General features: G+C 35.9%; 1 protein-coding gene across 1 annotated transcript in view; it reads right to left on the reverse strand.

Annotated features, from left to right (window-relative positions):
- Positions 1-21,021, reverse strand: part of LOC150079271 (ribosome biogenesis protein BRX1 homolog) — a 102,263-nt gene that overhangs the window by 57,714 nt on the left and 23,528 nt on the right. The window contains exons 4-5 of the mRNA XM_090383014.1: positions 11,907-11,977; positions 1,543-1,592 (exon numbers count right to left, since the gene is read on the reverse strand). Of these exons, the coding sequence (XP_090239140.1) occupies positions 1,543-1,592; positions 11,907-11,977 (121 nt within the window). The remainder of the gene's footprint in view (positions 1-1,542; positions 1,593-11,906; positions 11,978-21,021) is intronic.

The following is a 21,021-nucleotide window of genomic DNA, read 5'->3' on the forward strand; positions in this document are numbered from 1 at the left end:
TATTCATTCCTCCAAACAGTATATAGCAAACAAACATAATAACAAGTGCTTCAGCTACAATATATGGACAGCTACGTCATACTTATGAAAAAAATATATATAATAATAATGATAATAAAAAATGTTGAACCTTCTCAAATTAATGAAATCTGGGATTGGCTGACAAATCTTTCTAAAAGGCCCAAATATAAAATTTTGTGAAAATTCATCCACTGGGAGTTGGGGTTATAAAATGAGGATGAAAAAATAATTAATAATTCCCATATTTCTATTCATCATTTTAATGAAATTTGAAATGGCTCAAGAAACTTTTTGTTTTACAAAGTCCAAATATAAAATTTCATGAAAATCCATCCACTGGGAGTCGATATGTTACATTCTGACAGACATATGGTGAAGACAATAGGCACATTATGCTGCATATGCACCTATAAACGACTATTCCATAATATCACTTCCAAAGTTGCTCCTGTGTAGAATCAATAGTTGCTCAAGTGGAAGAATTAATAGATGGGCTACAGCCCATCTATTGATTCTTCCACTATTGGAAGCACTCCAGGAACCCTCATTTTGTTATCTTTTGCAATGATTATTTTGATTTTTGTTGGAGCTCTAAATGACCAAGAAAATTTTGTCAGTCAGCATAAAAGGCTTAAACTAAGTGAATATACTTTAACATAAATTGCCTTGTAAACCCAGCTCCTTGAAGAGCAATTGTGTAATATTATCTGAAGAAATTTTATGTAAGGAGGCAAAATTTTTTTATTCACAAATTTCAAAGCTAATGGTGGATTGATAAATTTAACAACTATTATGGAATTAGATATTTGCATGCAAATGGCAAAAGACTTTTAGTGATACTGCTACATAAAACCATTCAAGCGTAAATTTATTCAAGAGGTAACTGAAATGGGTTTGGGTCATGAACAAGTTAACAATACTGATGAGAGCATCTTATTTTGGAAAATATTACCAAAAAAAAAAAAAAAAAAAATTATGCACAAGATAACAAAAAGCAGGAAAGAGCAAGTGATGCATACCTTGTATGAATTCCACTAGAAAAACCCTTAAATTGCATTTATTGGTGATAGAAAATCATAGACACCATGGGTATCAGTAAATACAATTTACCATTAAATTGCAAGTTCAATTTTTGGTCAATTTAAGGTCAATTTTTGCTTTTCATATTTAGCTTTTTTTTTCTGCATATTAATATGAAAATTCAACTTTAGCACAATTTAAACTGTGAATTCAGGTTGCACTAAATTAGATTACTAATTTTGAAACTTTTTTTTTTCTGACAAACTAAAGAACCATTTTCTTCTATTTGAAAATGGAATTGGGGACAATCAAATAGAATTCAAAATTTTATTTGGGTATCCTATAGGTAAAAAAAAAAGAAAGTAGTAAGTAGTTGTGCGAGTTCACCACATAACAGATCATCATCATCTCACACTTCCTAATGGTAGGAGGGAGATTCAATAATTCAAAATTGCATTATATATGTTAATTTATTATTCATAATAAAGAATATATACTCACGATTCTGAACAAGGAATTTCACAGATGGTCCTTGAGGAACATTTGATATCCTTTAAAAATACATTAATAAAATATAACAGATTAATTTTTAACATGATAGTCCTATACAACATTAAAATAAACTCAAGACTTTACCAAGTAGGAAAATACTTGATTTAATGAACAAAAAATATGGTACAACATCCCTCCTTGGGAGTCTTTTTTCAGTGGTGAAAGCACAAAATAGAAAATAGAAAGAGGCACCTTATATAAGTGAAGAATTATGGAAGCAAGCTAAAAATGTAAGTTATGTAAGCTTCCTGTTTATACTCTTATACTTTCATTTTCAACAAAAGAGACAAAGGTGCCATGGGGGAGAAGGAGTTATGACATATGGTGTTTTCCTATTTTATTAAATCAGATATTTTTCTATGTAGAAACATCATATTTAAGTTTACAACTACTAAATTTTGGAATTTTTGCTAGCATGCAAAATTTAGTGATGCTATAATACAGAAAAAGAAAATCAGTCAATATATGACAGAAAACATGTGAGCATCCACTTAATAGATTTTAATTTCATACTCTTTCTTTTCTGTTCTTCTAATGACATGGAGCACAGGTAAAAATGAAACAAAGGCAGTGGAAAATTAATCACTTGAAAATGTCCTTATTTTCTTAAAGGAATTACAGGTGACCCCCGCTTAACGCTGATAGTTCGTTCCTGGAAAACAGAGCACTAAGTGAATCCGCGCTAAGCGAGCGCCATATTCCCATAAGGTAACATATGTATTTGTGAGTTGCAGTCTATTCCATAGGATATTTTCTAATCAATAATAAATGGTAGTGAAAATATGCACCAATGTCGATTAAAAATATTTAATATTCAAAATTTTGTACATATAAAATATTCTACATTATATACACATATAATTATAAGGTAATTAACTAACGAAAATCATGAATTTATTAATTCGATGGCCCTGTGCTCTCGAGTTTTCGTATCTTTGGACTGAAAAATGTGTCAATTTTGGGTTGTGCTTTGGCCCTCTTCCTCTCATTGTACAACATCATGTAGGGATTCATTTCTTTTTTCAAATTTCTTATTACCTTGGCACTTCGTTCCATGTCAGGGTCGTTCTCCTGGAAATAATCACACATTTTTTCAAAGTGTTCAAAAGCTTCACTAAGTCCTTTTGCAGTCAGCGACTTCATCGGTTCTTCATCTATAGTATCTTGATCATCATCTCCCTCAATAGCAAGCTCTTGTTCTTTTATAATTTCCATTCGTTCTTCATTAGAGAGGCCATCCCTGTCGTTGTCGATCATCTCTTGTACGATGTCTTCGTTAATTTCGTGTAATCCTGCTTCTTTTCCGAGCTCAACAATTTGTGTTTTAACATTTTCAACGGAATCATCAGGTTCCTGGGAATGCTTTATGCAATTTTTCCAAACTTTCCTCCACACTCCATTCATGGTTTTCTGAGTCACCTCATCCCAGGCACTTGAAATGTTGTAGATGGCGGTTTTAATGTTACAGGATTTCCAAAACTCCTTTAAGCTCGGTACATTTTCAGTGTTGATGGCTTTAATAGCTTGGGAAAAGGTGTTCCTTATGTAGTACGCTTTAAATGTTGCAATTACTCCTTGGTCCATTGGTTGGATCAGAGACGTAGTGTTTGGAGGCATGTAAAAAACTTTTATGTGATCGTTCAAATCTTCTAAGCTCTCTTTGCTTGGGTGTCCTGGCGCATTGTCCATGATTAGAATAGCTTTATAACCAATGTTATTTTTTGCACAATATTTTTCCACTGCAGGACAGAAGAACTCAGCATACCAATCAATGAAAAGCGGCCTGGTTACCCAAGCTTTTTTATTAGCCTTCCAGATTACAGGTAGGTTTGATTTAGCTAAACCTTTAAGAGCCCTTGGATTTTCGGAATGGTAAACTAAAAGGGGTTTTAATTTAAAATCCCCCGCAGCGTTACCACCCAACAACAAAGTTAACCGATCCTTCGCCGCTTTGAAGCCTGGCATGTTTTTTTCTTCTTTCGATATGAAACTTCTTTTAGGCATTCGTTTCCAAAAAAGACCTGTTTCATCTATGTTAAAAACTTGTTGAGCAGTATAACATCCCTCTTCAATAATTTTAACAAATTCTTTTTTGAAAGTTTCGGCTCCTTGTTGATCTGCACTTGCAGCTTCTCCCTGTATTGCTACGTTGTGCAGGTTATAGCGCTTTCTAAATCTATCAAACCAGCCCTTACTAGCGTTAAATGGTTCCACATTTTTTTCGGGGTGAGCTTCCTTTAAATCTTCATATAGGCTCTTCGCTTTTTCTTTAATAATAATTGAACTTAAAGGAATTCTACGTTGAATGTTGTCTTCAATAAAATTATGTAGAAATTTCTCCATTTCAATCATAATAGCCGGCCTAGCCCTGGTCAATTTAGTTGCCTGCAGGGGAACAGCTGTTTTTCCAGCTGCTAAAATTGATTCTTTATTTTTTATGATTGTTCTTACAGTTGAACCTGCCAGTCCTAAATTATTGCACACATCCACTTGTCTTTGACCGGAATCAATTCTCTTCAAAACGTCTAATTTAATTTTCAAACTCAATGTTTTTCTTACCTTTCCAATCTTTGCACCGTGTCCAGACATTGTTGCTTTTTCATTCTTATCCGCCATAACTCTCTGCAAATGTAACTGCGTTGCACTGATTGTGATACGATGTTCGAGTACAGTTAACTGTCTGTATGTCTAACACTGTATGCACTGAATGATATCTAGAATTCCTCTGGCAAGTGAGCTGAAGACGGTGACAAATGTTTTATTTATCTGAAAAGTCCGATTTTACCGTGCAGTAAAATCAAATGGTTGTTTATTGCAGGAAAAGTACTGTAAATCAATTATGGTGTGACTCATGGAGAATGTTTATGGAATTTCCAAAACAGTAAAACAAACAAATTTTATGTACTTCGGGTAACCACAAGGTCAGAGGAGTTCAGAAGACAAGAGAATACTGTACAAGAAACAGCACCGCATTTAGCACTGATGGGATTGATTGTGTGAAAAACATTTCGCAAGTTATAGTTCCCACAGTAAAACAAAAGAAGAGATAGGGGGTAAATCTATTTTTAGTATCTTTCTATTACAGGTCAGAACAGAAAATGCAGACTTCGTAACAACATATGACACTGGATGGTAAATTTTTTCCAACTTGAGTACAGTACTAAAAAAGAATTTCTCCCTTGAAACTATCCACACCAAGTAAATAAGAGCATATTGAAAGTTTCAATTTTGTACATAGAGTAGAAATTATAAAAAATAATTACTGTAGTTAATTTCATGGTGGCTATTTTCTCCTTTTGCCAAAAAAAAAAAAAAAAAAAAAAAAGGCTCAAAACAGACTGGATTGAAGACGGATTTGCCAAAAATTCAATCTGTATGCTAGTAAAATAGCGTTACAGTGAGTTTTGACAGCGTTATAATCAGATACGGGTTATAATGTAAGAACAGCGTTATAGCGAATCAGCGTAAAGCGAACCGCGTTATAACGGGGGCCTGCTGTACAGATAATTCACAGATGTTTCATGGTAGTTCCTTTCTTGGGTCTTCAGCGAATGGAATTGCTCTCCTTATGCTTAGTTGTGATATTGATTGCATAGTAATGGCAATTCGGTCACTGAAGAAATAGTAAAAGTAGCACCACAAAACATCTGAAAATTATCTGTAACTCCTTTAAGAAATTAAATGCAGAGATTATTCTATACAGGTTCAGCTGTTTGATTATCCACTTGCCCCCGTTTTATTTAAATTTTGTAATGTTGTGCTGTATTTAAAGGTGCATTTACACAAACTGGCAATGTTACAATTGGGAACAGTGGTGAGAGAGCTGGCAGTTTGACATAGATGTCATTGGACAACAGTACTTGTGACACTTCACAGCAATTGATCATGGCTGGAATTTCTTTCAAGTATCAGGTGGCTAAGGAGGAGAAACTTCATGGCTGACAGAAGAAACAAAGGATTTGACTGAAAAGTATGAGTTATGATAACGGGCTTATATGAAAGCTTAGAGAACAAGAATAATGTCCTCGAAGGATTAAAACAGAGAACACATCAAGCACTCGGCTGCCAAGCTCAATGCTAGAGCTCATGCCCAAGCAACAGAAAACACAACATCCTTAATGGCAGATCACTAGTCCTATAAGAGGCTGCAGTTCTATCTCCTGCAGGACCAGTCAAAATATGTCATTAACTCTATTGGCAGGGAAACATAAAATATGTTGAATAAAAAGATCAGTGAACAGGATCCACGTATGCCTACCAGTGGCTAAAGCTGATGATGTAGAGAAGTTATCACCTTTTAAGTCCACAAAAGGTGATATTGTTCTACACATTGGTACCAGTGATACTAAGAGAAGGAGATAAGAGGATTTACTTAACAAGTAAAAGGCAATGTAAAGAAAAAGTTGCGTCAGGATTAAACTTGAACATGTCTGCAAATCTGCCCAGACAACAGGAGGAAGTACATGATGACAGCTGGTCAATCAATTTGGCCCTGGAGAGACTGTTTTTACAGGGATATGAGATACACTTAAATAGGACGGGTGCAAGAATATGCCAGTGCTATCAAGGCAATGTTAAGTGAGTTGAAACTGGTGTTGGGGGGTGGTGACACAGACTAAGATTAACAGCAGCTGCAGGCAGAGGTGTGATTCTTCTACTGCTTATACCGGAACATGCAGTAGCCTGAAAATTAAGGTATTGGGGATTTCAGGCCTGCTGCCTAATGGAACTAGCAAATACACGGACTATGTTAGAATTACTAAGATTAAATGAATTTAATTTTATAAAGGAATTACAGAACTACTTCTGTCCTACCATTAGTGTACTTGCTTGTGCACTAATGGTAGGAGTTTGGTACACAAATTTGATGAATCTGAAGTACAGCAGAGCATTGAAAATCTGAACGAGCCAGTATTATTTATTTATTTTATGCTGGTGCATAAAATAATTGTAATAAGTGCCAGTTATTGTGATCATGTTTGCAAATTGAATTTTGATTCTATTAAACAGCAATTGTAATAAGCGAAAAAAGGAGGAATATTATCCACAGGGTATAAAAGTGAAGATAGAAAGCACAAATTTATACTTTTATTTTACCTTTTACCAATTAACAAAATTAAATGATACTTGAAAATCGGAAGAATATTTTCCACAGGTTAGCAAAATAAAAATAAATTTACACTTACGCACATAGCTTAATTAATTAATACACATACATACATAACACTCTGTAATCTGATATTTTTGATCACTGATTTTTTTTTTTTTTTTTTGGTTTGTAAAATCTAAAACAGTAAGAAAATAAAAAAAAAATAAAATAAAATAATAATAATAAGCATCAATCAATACCAAAGAATGCGGCAGGCAGAAATTGCAACTAACATGATACACAGAAGTAAGATACGGAGTAAATGTTCACCAAGTTTAGAAATAGGAATGAAGAGATTTTGAACATTTAGTTTTATTTTAGCATACTTAAGTTATGGTCTTCTTCTTCGTCTTTTGAAAGGAAGCAGAAATTTTTAACAATTAAATCAAAGATTGAGATTTTAAACAGACTTTCAAAGGGAGAAAGTGGGTCTTCGTTAGCAAGATTTTACGAGGTTGGAAAGTCAACCACAACAGAAATTAAAAACAAGGAAACAGCCAATGACCCATCCCTAGAAGATACTGTTTGTTGTTGTTGTAGTTTAGGTTCTGGGAGCATCAGCAACTAAGGCCATAATACTCCGTGTATAGTGTCTGTAAATTGTGTGTGTTCTGTGGTCGATTTTCCATTTGCTGGATGAAAAACCCAAGTTTCGGAAAAAATAACCATGCTCTCGCCTGAGACTGACTAACTCAGCCATATTGTGAAAGAGGTTCATAAAAGTTCCTGCCATCATCAACAGGACTCAAACTCGGGTCTTTTATACCTAGGGTGGGGAGGAAGGCGATTCTACCAACTGTGCTACCCATGAGGGCTAGGTATGAGCAACAAGCTGAATACTGTCCAACCAAACTACTCTTTATGAAAAGAATGAGAGATCGGGCAACAAAGAAACAAAGTTCAAAAAATAAGTAATTATTTTCATTAAAGGCCTATACATATGTGTTATTGTGGCTGAAAGTTCCATTTGATTTGTTACCTATGAATAATGTAACCACTATTTGGATGTTAGAAAAACTTGCATATTTACGAATCTGTTTAAGTCGAGGACTTACTATAATTTTATTTTAATCAATAAATTACATCAAAATATAGTAAAAGAAATCATGAAATAATGCCAAAATTTGGTCAAATCCTTTGAAAAGCTCTGCAATAAATGATTATTTGTTTATATTAAATACAAGCTGACAATTTATATGATAGGAAATGGGGAGAAACTTTAATTACATGATATCACAGGGCATAATGAAACTTTTTATTTGGGAGCTAAGCAAAACAATTCAGTCAATAATGAAGAGATTTGGATAAATAAACTTAGTTACATTTATTATATTATATTAGGATGAATGAACGAATTTAGGATGTAGAGCTGCTGGAATAAGTACAGAGAGAAGCAACGAGATTAGTGAGAGAAACAGAGGGGGAGTGCTTCAAAACAGAAAGGAAGAAAGGCTCAAGTTCTGCAAAATGCAGTGTCTGATGACTAAGCACATGTGATGTAATTTGATTGAGGTGTATAAGGCTTTGAATGGTTTGAGCAATGCTTATGGGATTCTTCTTCTTGCTCGTATTACACTTGGGGGGGGGACATAAATTCAAATTGAGGAAAGACAGGTGCAGAAATTTGCTTTTAGCCAGCAAGTCATTGATTGCGGGAACAAACTTCCATCTGTTGTTGTGGAAGTTGATAGGTTAAACAGATTCAAGGAAGGACTGGGCAAACTCTTGGAACGAATGAATGGGTGAAACGGTTTTTTTTTTTTTTTTTTTTGGCTGATGCAGTATAAGCTTGCTTTCTTGCATCATATGATGCCACTACTAGTGCTAATGAATGGATTAACCAATTTTATGAATGGGTAGGGAAATAAAAGCTTTCTGAGACTGGCTATAAAAAACACATAGTTTATACAGGAAATCAATTGAAATGCTCACTGTGAAAATTTAACTCCGTATTTTTGTATACTCTAATTTGCAAGCACTTCAGGTCACTCTGAAGTACCACATTTTGTATTTAGCAGGTAATAAACTGAATTTATATATATCTATAACAGATATTAAATCAAAACTAATGCCAGTGGCATGGCAAAACTGTTGAGCAAAAATAATAAATTAAACATAACGATTAATAAAGAGGGAGGGAAGGGAGGGAGAAGAATAGGTAACAAGACTAAAAATTGCAGCAGAAAATCTCTACATAATTTAGAAAATCCAATTAAAAATAATAAATCAATTTTAAAATTTAGAGCCAATTACATAAAAATTTAACAGCACCCCCCCCCCTCCCGTAAGATGCCAGTTCCAAATTATGTGAAATATCCCAAATAGAGAGACTAAACTAACTACAATAAAATAAAACCAAAATAACAAAAATAGACTGACCATTATGCCCCATATCAACGGAGGACCACAAGGCCAATAATGGTCAGGGAATCACTGCATTTTAATCATTAGACAAATTGCCACAAAGGTGAAACGATCGAAGGTTCATATATATATATATATATATATATATATATATATATATATATATATAATAAGTAAGTAAATAAAGTTGCAGAGATACAAGAAGTAAGTAAATAAAGTTGTAGAGATAAGAGAAGTAAGTAAATAAGGGTTGTGGAGATAAGAGAAGTAAAAAGTGAGAAAGAAAAGAGAAAAGGAAAAAAAAAAAAAAAAAATAGTAATAATACAAATATAAGGAAATAAGTTGATATTATATTATACAAAATATATATATAAATATATTGTCATATATCGCACATCCTCTGTTTCTAACATAAAGTACATACCATAGCAATGTATATAATTACATCAAAATATAGTATTGGGGGGATCCCACATACTTTATTTCATCCCCCCAATACTATATTTTGATGTAATTATATTTTGCTATGGCATGTACTTTATGTTAGAAACAGAAGACACTACAGTGTCGTCTTGTCGGGAAATTCTGGTGGCTGACGCTTGAAAATGATAACATATCATATGACACGTGTGATATATGAAAATATAATTATGTATATATTTTGTGTAATATAATATTAACCTATTTCGTTATATATGTATTATTACTATTATTTTTGTTCCTTTTTTCTTTTCTTTCTTACTTACTTCTCTTATCTCCACAACCCTTATTTACTTTGTATGCATGATTACACACAAGTTCGTGTGTGCAATCATGCATACTTGCTCTACGAAAACTGTAAAAAATCACTTCAGAAACCTATGAAGTAAAAGTGGCTAGTAGAAAAGGTTTGATTTTGATCTTCAGCCAATGGTTAGCAAAGGATCAATATTTTTGAGAGGCACATGACAGGTTCTGAATTACTACCACAGGATTAAGTTTCTTTAGGAAGCATAGGGTGATCCAGAGGTGAAAGCTGTAAAGCCATAAGAACAGCCAAATCTGGCAAGACATTAATGTCTGATTGCCGTTTGTGAATTTTTTTATAATGTAAACCCATATAACTTATGTCAATTATAGGACTTGGATATCCTTTCAGGCATGCTCGCAAATGTATAAAAAACCCATTATCTTTGCCATGTTCATCTGTCCACACGTTTTAGCTCAGTGCCCAATGAACAGATTTTCAGAATTTTTTTATTTAAAAATAAATAAATTTAATAATTTAGCTTTTTTTTTTTTTTTTTTTTTTTAAGCAATATTTGTGAAACCACCTCAAATTTCATTAAATTTGATATTTGGTTTGTTTGTTATTTGGTTTTTAAGAGCATTAGCAACTAAGGCCATATTGCTTCGGGATATGCGGTGGTCATTCCCTGACCTTTCCGCATCCTCCGTATTTGGTGGTGACGGGCTCGAACCCCGGGTCTAATCCCAGAAGCGTGTGCTACGCACTGCTGCTCCTGCCCACCTGGCTACGGAGGCGCCTCAAATTGATATTTGGGCTGGGCTTAACATTAAACAATAGAGCTGCTGGAACAGGTACAGAGAAGGGCAATGAGTTTGGTGAGGGAAACAAAGAAGCGCTCCAAGAAAGGCTTCAGTTCTGCAAATTGCAGCATCTAGAGACTAGGCACCTGCAAAGTGATCTGACTGAGATGTTTAAGGCTTTGAATGGATTGAGCAAACTCAGTGCTGATGGGATTCTTCCACTTGCTCAGACTGTGCATATGAGGGGACACAAATTCAAACTGAGGAAGGATGGTTGTAGAATAGATGTGCGGAAGTTTGCCTTCAGCCAACAGGTGGTTGATTGCTGAAACGAGCTTCCATCCATTGTTGTGGAAGTGGATAGTTTGAATAAATTCAAGGAAGAGATATGCCTGAACACCATCATGAAGTAAATTTTTACTTGCCCACAGATCAGGTTTCTTCCTTTCAATTGCAGCTTTTAAGTTGTTGTTTATATAGCAGATCAGCATCTAAGTCAACACTGTGTTATGTGTCTGCACAAGTGTGTGTGTGTGTGTGTGTGTTCATTATCCAATTTGATGTTGTGTGTGTTGAAAAACCCAGAATAGTTTATAGTGGGTGACTTTGCCCGAAATCAGCTAATCACAGCTCAGATTGAAAAATATTTTAAGAATTTCTCCTATCTCCTATCTCAGGATTTCAACTTAGACCTTGCCTAATGAGCAATAAGTGGAAAAATCACCAAATCCTACAGAGGATACATCTCTCAAAAAGAAGTTTAAGCATAACCATACCTTTAGACCTTCAATACAATTCCCTCTCCCTCCCCCTCCTGGGAGATGTGGAGGTTTCTACTATCATTGAGGCTGATTGCTTCAAGAAAAAGCAAAATTTAGACCTTTGTTTAATGAAACATTCTAGAAAATGATGATATAAAATTATTTGGGGTGTTTTGGTTGTGCAAAGTAAACCTTTAACACAACCAAAACACCACTACAATAAAAATTTCTAGACAGTCTAGGTTACAAAATAAAATAAGTTTATCTTATTCGCTGTTCAGATAATTTTAATAAATTCAGCCTTGAAAGTTTTTGATCCTTCTTTGTGCATGTGTGTAAGCCAAAAGCAAGAAACTGATCAACAGTTCCTTAAGTTGAAGGAAAAGGTTTCATTTGAAGATATGGAATCCTTTAACTTTGAATTTATGCACCTACAAAAACTGTAATCTGTAACACATTAAGATTTTAAATTAAATTACTATATAATTTTCTAAAATATAGAACTCACCACATATAGAGATCTTGCTTCTTTCTGTTTTCAAAATAGATACATTTATTGCAGTTCTTCATTTCACATATCTTTAAAGATAAATAAAATTTAGACATTTAATATGTATAAAATATAGGGTGGGCCATATGTCAGTTTATTGAGGAGATATACAACTTATCAAGAAGTAAATTACTACAATTAATACATTTAATAATTCATTTAAATGTCATAAATAGCACCAGGTAAATAAAAATAACGTGCCCATGAAGCTGACTTTGAGATAGTTTTTTTTTTTATATTGTGCAAATAATTTCTCAGCAAACTGGCATATGGCCCACCATGGAGTTTCTAGCTATTTAATGAAACAATACAAAAGCAAATCTTAACAGTTCTTATTAAAAACTCCCCAACAAATAAAAAACCCTTCAAGAGATTTGCGCAACAAAACGATAAACTTTTCCTCTGCTTGCAAACATATTGCAAACAGAAATATGCAATTTTATGAAATCTAAATGTGCCAAATTTAAATCTGAGCTTTAAAATTTTGTATCACCCACCATTTTGAATGGAAATGAAAGAATTTTATACAAATAAAATTTTATTGTAATTAAACAATGTAGCAAATTAAATAGCACATTTTTGTTCATTTTTTTTCTTTTGATACTAACATCTGGAGATTATCCAATCAGCATTTAATATTAACTGGATGGCTTATTTTAATTCCATCTTCCTTGGTAACAGTTTTCCACATTGGCTATCTGCTGATGACGAATATCATCATCAGCACATTGGCTATCTGCTGATGTTCGTGATTTGATAAACATCTAATGATGTTCACCATGTTATCACAGCAGCTTCCAGATGTGACAGGAAAAATTTACTAAAGGCAGAAAATATGCCTTTAAGAACATAATTGCAGACCATTCTTTTTAAAGGCATCAAGAATTTATTTAAAAAATTATAATTTTCTGTGCTAATATTGCCTATGAATCAACAGTGACTATGTTACATATTTCCTATTAATATGGCATCAAATATGCTGTCCTGCATTTTCACTTCGCTTATTCTCAGGAATTTATTCCTTACTTATAAAAATCCATTGCCATTCACATTCACGAGTTTTATGAAGTTTTTTATTAACTCCAATTTAATATTAAGGGGGGTGCAAAAATTTCCCCCCTTCTATATTAAATTATCCCCCCCCCCCCCTTTTTTTTCGGCCTCTGTTTACAAGTAATTGATACAACTCATTTTTCTACCCAGTGTCTAAAAACCCATTCCTGAACTACGTAATCCTTTCTTTTTCTTTGCTGTCCCACTCAAAGAAGAAATATTTCACAGCTTTCAGGTCAACACAAATATTCCCTATTTATAGTTAATACTTTTAAAAGCATATGCATGTTTTCATAGTATTATTTCATATGAACATCATGTGGTTCTGATCTCCAACCTTTAACTGAAGTATAATGCATATGGCTTCTTAATCAACGGAGTAAATTCCCACACATACTTTCAAGACACTATGCACAATATTAACATGTTCATCTGCGCCCAAGGCATATAAGCATCAAACAGTACTGCAAATGATGTGCCATTACACATCATTCAAAAAGCACCCAAGGTGCTGTGCTGTAATGCATATGCAGTCATTCTTATCAGTCAATATACAAGTGGTGTAAAAGTAAAGGCACATAAAATTAACTCCTAAATTCTGTTGGCACACTGATTGAACTTTGGACTATTGACATTATTTGAAAATTGTATGCATTTCTACATTAAAATTCTGTTTTCAGTACACCTTGATCTCTCCAGTTAGAAAATAACTTTCAGACAGAATGGCTATGACATATGACTATATCAGAGAAACAACATTTATCTGTGAATCAACTTAAATTGCAAATAGCATTTGTGTGTGTGTGTGTGTGTGTGTGTGTGTGTGTGTGTGTGTGTGTGTGTGTGTGTGTGTGTGTGTGTGGGTGGGTGGGTGTGTGGGTGGGTGGGTGGGTCCTAAAACAAAAGTTCATCTCTGCTTTGTTACTCTGTTCGGTTTTTACAGACTCTGTCAAGGTAAGGCCAGTGTGTATCATGTAAAAAAAAGAAAAGAAATTCATCTGACATAGGAATATCCCGTGCTGGATGAAGATAGATGAAAGATAAGGAGACAGAGAAAAAAAAAGTTTTTCACTCTGCACGGGAGAAACTAACAGAAAAGAAACACTGTTTATGTGTGTGTTCTGTAGTGTGATGTTGTGTTTTGGCCTTTTGGTTACCTGGAAGCAGTGATCACCTGGACGACTGCCCAGGTACTCATCCCTACCAAGCAGCGGGTGAACAAGACCTCCCTTACTACTGCATGCCCTCCTCCCCCACGGAACGAGTTTCCCAGGGAGGAAACAGAACTTGTATAAGATGAAGAGAGGGAAGGAGAAGAGGAAGACTTCTCCGGCGCCCAGGGAAGCCCCAATCCAGGATGGATTGCTAGAACAACACAAATGCAAAAAATAAATAAATAAAATTTTTAAAAAAATAATAAAAACCATGTAGGGTGAGAGAAGAAGGAGCTGGCCTGGTCTAGGGAGCCCCAGCACAGGGCAGAATGCAAAAAAAAAAAATTAAATAAATAAAAAAAAAAAAGAGAAAGTTAAATCCTGCAACTTGGTTAAGGAAAGGAAGAGAGTGCCGGCCAGGATGCCAGCAGACAGAATGATAGAGAGAAGGGGGGGGGACGTTTTTCATCACGTATAGGATGGACAGGGAAAGGCTAGCAGGTGAATGCTATGGCTACTCCAAGTCAGGGATCCTCACACTCAGAGCAGACCGTGAGTTGGGGAGGAGAGAGAGGGGGAAAAAAAAAAACTCAATTAAGGCAAGCAGCCACTAGTTAACTGATCTGCAGAAGCTGCTAGGATGTTCCTCCTTCTACACTTGAATACCTCTGCCGCAAAGTGCTGTAGCATACCTAAGTTCTTTTGCGATTGTACCAGGAGTTCTACTTGGTCAGGAGAAAATCCCAAAATTGCTGGCTGGAGTTGTCTATGGTCCTTATAGATAGTACACTCAAAGAGTAGATGTGGCCAACTCTCGATAGACCCACAGCAACAGAGATCAGTATTTAGCAGACCTAATTGGTAAGGTTTCTGGTTGAGGGACCCATGTCCAGTGACCGGAAAGGAGATTTCCATTTCCATGCTGAGGGAGAACCACTTGTGGACAGCTTTGTTGGTTGTGAATGTGACATTAGCATAGGCATATGATGCAAGAAACCAAGCTTATGCAACATCAGAAAAAAAACACGCTCCCATTTCACCCCTCCGTTTATTCCAAGTACCTGTCCAGCTCAGCCTTAAATTTATTTAGGCTATCAACTTCCACAACAAAGGATGGAAGTCTGTTCCACCAACCAACCACCTGTTCGCTAAAGGCAAACTTCTGCACATCTATCGTACATCTGTCTTCCCTCAATTTGGATTTATGCCCTCTCAAATGGTTATTCTGAGCAAGATGAAGAATTCCATCAGCATTGAGCATGCTCAAACCATTCAAGGCTTTATACACCTCAAATCAGATCACCTCGCAGGTGCCTAGTCTCCAGACACTGTAATTTGCAAAATTTAAGCTTTCCTTCGTAAGAGCAACCCTTTGTTCCATTCACTAATCTTGTTGCCCTTCTCTGTACTCGTTCCAACAGCTCTACATCCTTCTTAAAATGAGGCCTCCAGACCTGTATACAGTAGTCAAGGTGTGGCCTGACCATTGCCTTATATAAGGGGATAATCACCTCCTTATCCCTGCTAGAAAAATTCCTGTATATCATTGACAAGACACTATGAGCTACTCTTGTAGACCATCTGCACTGCTCAGAAAACTTCATATCTGCCTGCACAATTAACTCCAGGTCCTTTTTGTTCTCTACCACTGTCAGTGTAGTACCACAGAGTTGATACATCACTCTGGGGTTGCTGCTTCCCATATGTAGTACTTTACATTTGTCAATGTTAAACTTCATTTGCCACCTCTCAGCCCATCTGCTCAACTTTTCTAGATCCTGTTGCAGCAGCGTACTGTCAGTAGTGTCCTTAACAACCCTGCCAACCTTCGTATCATCTGCAAACTTGGACATTAAGCTTGATATACAATCATCAATATCATTTATAAATACAGAAAACAACAATGGACCCAATACTGAACCCTGAGGGACTCCACTAATAACATTAGTCCACGATGAGCAGTGTCCATTGATTACCACTCTCTGTCTTCTCCCACTCAACCATCCCTTTATCCATAGCAGCAATTTGCCTCCAATGTCACACTGCTCCAATTTGTGCAGCAGTCTTCCATGTGCAACAGTATCAAAAGCCTTTCTAAGATCCAAATATATGATATCAAAGTTATTCCCTGCATTCAGTTCCTTTGTGACCACATCATAGTATTCAATCAAATTGGTCAGCCAAGACTTTCCCTTAACAAAACCATGCTGTGTCCGAGCTATAACTGAAGTCTTGTCTAGATGATCCTGCACTGCTTCTTTAACCAGTGCCTCCATTAATTTTCCAGGAACAGAAGTTAAACTAACAGATCTATAATTACTTGTGTTGCCCTTTGATCCTCCTTTGTGAATTGGGGTCACATTTGCACATCTCCAGTCCATGGGTACCTATCCCTGAGTCCAAAGAAGCTCTCATAATTATGGCTAAGGGTTTGCTTACTTCCTTTGCTGCCTCCTCCAATGTAACTGGATAGATCCCATCTACCCCAGGTGCCTTTTTATTTTATCTTCAACAATTTCTCCTCCACTTTCCTCTGTTATTACAAAATCATCCAGCTCACTGCCAGAGTTAGGTGCCTCAGCTCAGGTGCCTTTTTATTTTATCTTCAACAATTTCTCCTCCACTTTCCTCTGTTATTACAAAATCATCCAGCTCACTGCCAAAGTTTAACTCACCTCTGGCATTCCCCTCCCTGAATAACTCCTCGTGGGTGAATGTAGATACAAAATACTCATTTAGTTTGTTAGCCACCTGAGCAGGATCATCAACAGTTGAACCATCAATATCCAGTGGACCAATCTGATTCATTCCTTTCCTTCTAGAGTTTACAGAGGTAAAGGACTCTTTGCTGTTTTTCTTTGCATCCTTTGCCAAGGATTTCTCATAATCTGCCTTTGTCTGCCTAATCTACTTTGTGACTTGGTTACAGACCAGCTTATATCTATCATAGGCTTCCATGTCACCCATTAATTTATATGTATCCCATGCATTTTTCTTCTCTGCCATATGTCTCATTAGTTCATCTGACATCCATTTAGGCCTAAACCTTGAACAATATTTCTTAGTTGGTATGTAAAGCCTAGTAGCTTCCAAGATAATTTCTTTCAATGCTTCCCATTTTGAATTTGCTGTTGGTAACATCATCAGTTGGTCCCGCCGTATAGAATTTAAATACTGTCTCAGACCACTGTAGTCACCTTTACGAAAGCAAAAACCCTTCCCTTTACCCCTGATGGTAGTTAATCATCACTGTGATCACTGCCACCTAGTGGTTCCTTTATCTGCAGATTCTTAATGCATGAAGAATCACTACTGATAATCAGATCAAGAGTATTACTCCCTCTAGTTGCCTCCCGAACATACTGATGTAGAAAACAATCATCCAATAAGTCCACAAACTGCTCTTCATGGACTAATGTTATTAGTGGAGTCGTCTAGGGTTCAGTGTTGGGTCCACTGTTCTTTTTTGTATTCATTAATGATATTGATGATGGTATATCATTCTTAATGTCCAAGTTTGCAGATGATATGAAGGTCGGCAGGGTTGTTAATGACACTAATGACAGTACGCTGCTGCAACAGTATCTAGGAAAGTTGAGTATATGGGCTGAGAGGTGGCAACTGAAGTTTAACATTAACAAATGTAAAATACTGCATGTGGGAAGCAGTAACCCCAGTGTATCAACTGTGTGGTACTACACTGACAAAGGTAGAGAGTGAAAAGGACCTAGGGTAATTGTGCAGGCAGATATAAAGTTTTCTGAGCAGTGCAGATGGTCTTCAAGAGTAGCTCATGGTGTCTTGTCAATGATATACAGAAATTTTTCTAGCAGGGATAAGGAGGTGATTGTCCCCTTGTATAAGGCAATGGTCAGGCCACACCTTGAGTATCCAATGTAAACTATCAAAATGTTTAATTTGTAGGTGGGGAGGGTTGCAAGCCAGGCCATGTTGCTTCAAACAGACTTGTATCAATTGCATATATAATCTGAAAAATAGCAAGTAAAGTTATCAATTCAAGGAACACAAACTTGCCAATCATGTATAATCTATGGGGGGGTGGGACAAGGAGCTAAAAGTGGTTCAAGCCGAAAAGCCTTACATGTTATGATTCAATCTGATATGAAATTTTCCATGCTGTGTAAATAGTCCGCTAGAAGGGCATATGGTGTTTCATCTATGATTTATAGGACTTATGCTAGTAAGGGAGAAAGCAATCATCCCTCCTCTTTATAACGTAATGGTTAGACCACATTTGAAATATTGTATTATAGAAGGAATCCCCTTCTGTAAAAATTGTTATTATTAATGTAAGTTTGTTTAATATTAATAACTGCTTTGTTATTTAATGTTTAGTCTTAAAAAATTAGTATGGGATTCATAGGCATGAGTGAACATAGCTTGCCACATGTAGCACCACTGGTAATGCATGAATAGAGAATGATAAAAAAAAAATGAAGTTTAACAAGGGTTAGTATTAGTATTAGCAATGGCCACATGGTGTAAGGAAGCCTGCAGCTTATGCTGCACCAGCCAGAAAAAAAAAAAAAAAAAAAGAATAATAATAATATTTTAAAAAATAAATAATAAAAGAAAAGTAAAAAAACAACCTATGCATTTTCGTCCTCCAATAGGTAATTATCCAGCTTGCCTTTGAATTTCCCCAAACTGTCAGCCTCTACCACCCAGGTAGATAACTTATTCAAGTATTTTATAACCCGCTGGCTAAAATAAAACGTTCAGCAATCCAGTCTAAACATCTCCGCCCCTCCCCCGTAACTTGAATTTATGGTCCCTAGTTCCATTATCATTTATAACTGTGAAAATTTCGTCCTCATTCATTTTACTATTACCTCTCTATTTTACTATTAGCCTTAACACCTCAATCAAGCCTCCTCTAAGGTGCCTAATTTCCATGCTCTGCAACCCATATATTTGAAGTCTTTCTTCATATGGATGCCCTTTTGTCGATCTCACCAGGCGAGTTACCCATCTCTGGACCTATGTCCTATTGATGTCTTTCTTTTTTTTTTTTTTTTTTTTTTTTAGGTACAGTCTACACAACTGAACACAGAATTCCAAGTGTGGTCTAACAATAGCCTTTATAACGGGATTATGACGTCCTTATCTCTACTAGCAAATGTTCGATAAATCATCGATAGGACACCATGGGCCTTCCCTGCTCTACAATGCTCGGAGAACTTCATGTCTGACCATATCGTAACACCCAAGTCCCGTTCCTCCAATACTGGCTTTAGTTCAACTTCAAGTGTATAAGTTATTTTGGGGTTACTGTTAACCAGGTGTATTACCTTACACTTTGCTGGATTAAATCATAGCTGCCATTTTTCTGACCATCCCTGAAGTCTATTTATGTCACTCTGAAGAAGCTCTGCTTGGTGGTGATCATTAACTACTCTACCAATCTTTACATCATCTGCAAATGCATTCATCTGTCCCTTCATTGATGTCATTTATAAAATTCAAAAACAGTGGTCCAAACACTGACCCTTGGGAAACCCCACTTCTTACATCAACCCAATCTGAGGAATAACCATTTAATCACAACTCTCTGCCTCCTGCCCTGAAGCCATCCTGCTATCCATCTAAGGATTTTCCCTTAGATGGATAGCAGGATGTGAGATTCAATCCTGTTCCAGCTTATAAAGTAACCACTCATGTGGGACTGAGTTAAAGGTTTTGCTGAAATCCAAATAAACAATGTTGAAATTATTCCCTAAATCCAGCTCTTGAGTCAAAATAGCCAACAAGATTAGTTAAACATGATTTTCCCTTTACAAAGCCATGTTGAGTATCCTTCAGAATTCCATTTCTGTCTAAATGATCCTGAATTCCACCCTTGATCATTGCCTCCATGATTTTCCCTACTACTGAAGTTAGACTGACTGGCCGGTAATTTACCATTTCATTCTCAGAACCGCCCTTATGTACTGGAGATACATTGGCAATTTTCCATTCCAACGGAATCACTCCTGAGCACAATGATGCTCTCATAATTAGCCTCAATGATTCAATGCACTCACTTGCCGCCTCCCTTATAATTACAGGGTATATGCCATCAACCCCAGGAGCCTTACTGGCCTGTAGGCTCGAAAGCTTTTTCATTAAATAATCATATGAAATTTCAACGTAATTAATTAGATATTTTTCGACTTCACTCCCTTAATTTTTCTTTGACATAAAGGGTGTTTCTTCTGTAAAAATCAATGCAAAGTAACTGTTGAGTTCATCTGCAACTTCAGATGGTGTATCTAATACTATCCCACATCCATTACATTAGGGTCCGATCTAGTTTGTCCTTCTCTTCTTTGCATTTATATATGTGAAGAATTCCTTATCCCCATTCTTTGCTAGCGATTTCTCATAATCTGCCAGTCTAACCTTTTCTGTGGCACTATTACAGATAACTTTGTAGCTGTTATAAGCTTCAGTACTTTTTATTGCTCTGAAACTTTTCCATGCCATCTTTTTTCTGCCAAAGTAATGTGGCAATTTCTTATTCATCCAACTTGGAATCTTCCTCATGGAATATTTTTTTAATGAAATACAGGCATACCTCGGTTAACGTTACCTCTGATAACGAAGCCTCGATATAATGAAGTCCGCAATTTCAAGCCCCATTTAACATAAAAAAATATTCTAATTTAAGACCAACGCCCGACAATCATTCGATTGGTGACTGACGGCGACTCGTTACGTATTCCCGAGTGCTCCCGAGCTGCGGGCGTGTCTGTTATAACAGTTTTGCGCATCAATCGCATAATTTAGTTGTTGTTTACATGATTGACGTTGTTTCAGTGTGGTGCATTGCAATAATCGACATAGGTTCTTTGTAGCATTACATA

This window comes from Mastigoproctus giganteus, chromosome 10 (genome assembly GCF_048544385.1).
Source record: "Mastigoproctus giganteus isolate SK-2022 chromosome 10, ASM4854438v1, whole genome shotgun sequence".
Classification (NCBI taxonomy): Eukaryota; Metazoa; Arthropoda; class Arachnida; order Uropygi; family Thelyphonidae; genus Mastigoproctus; species Mastigoproctus giganteus.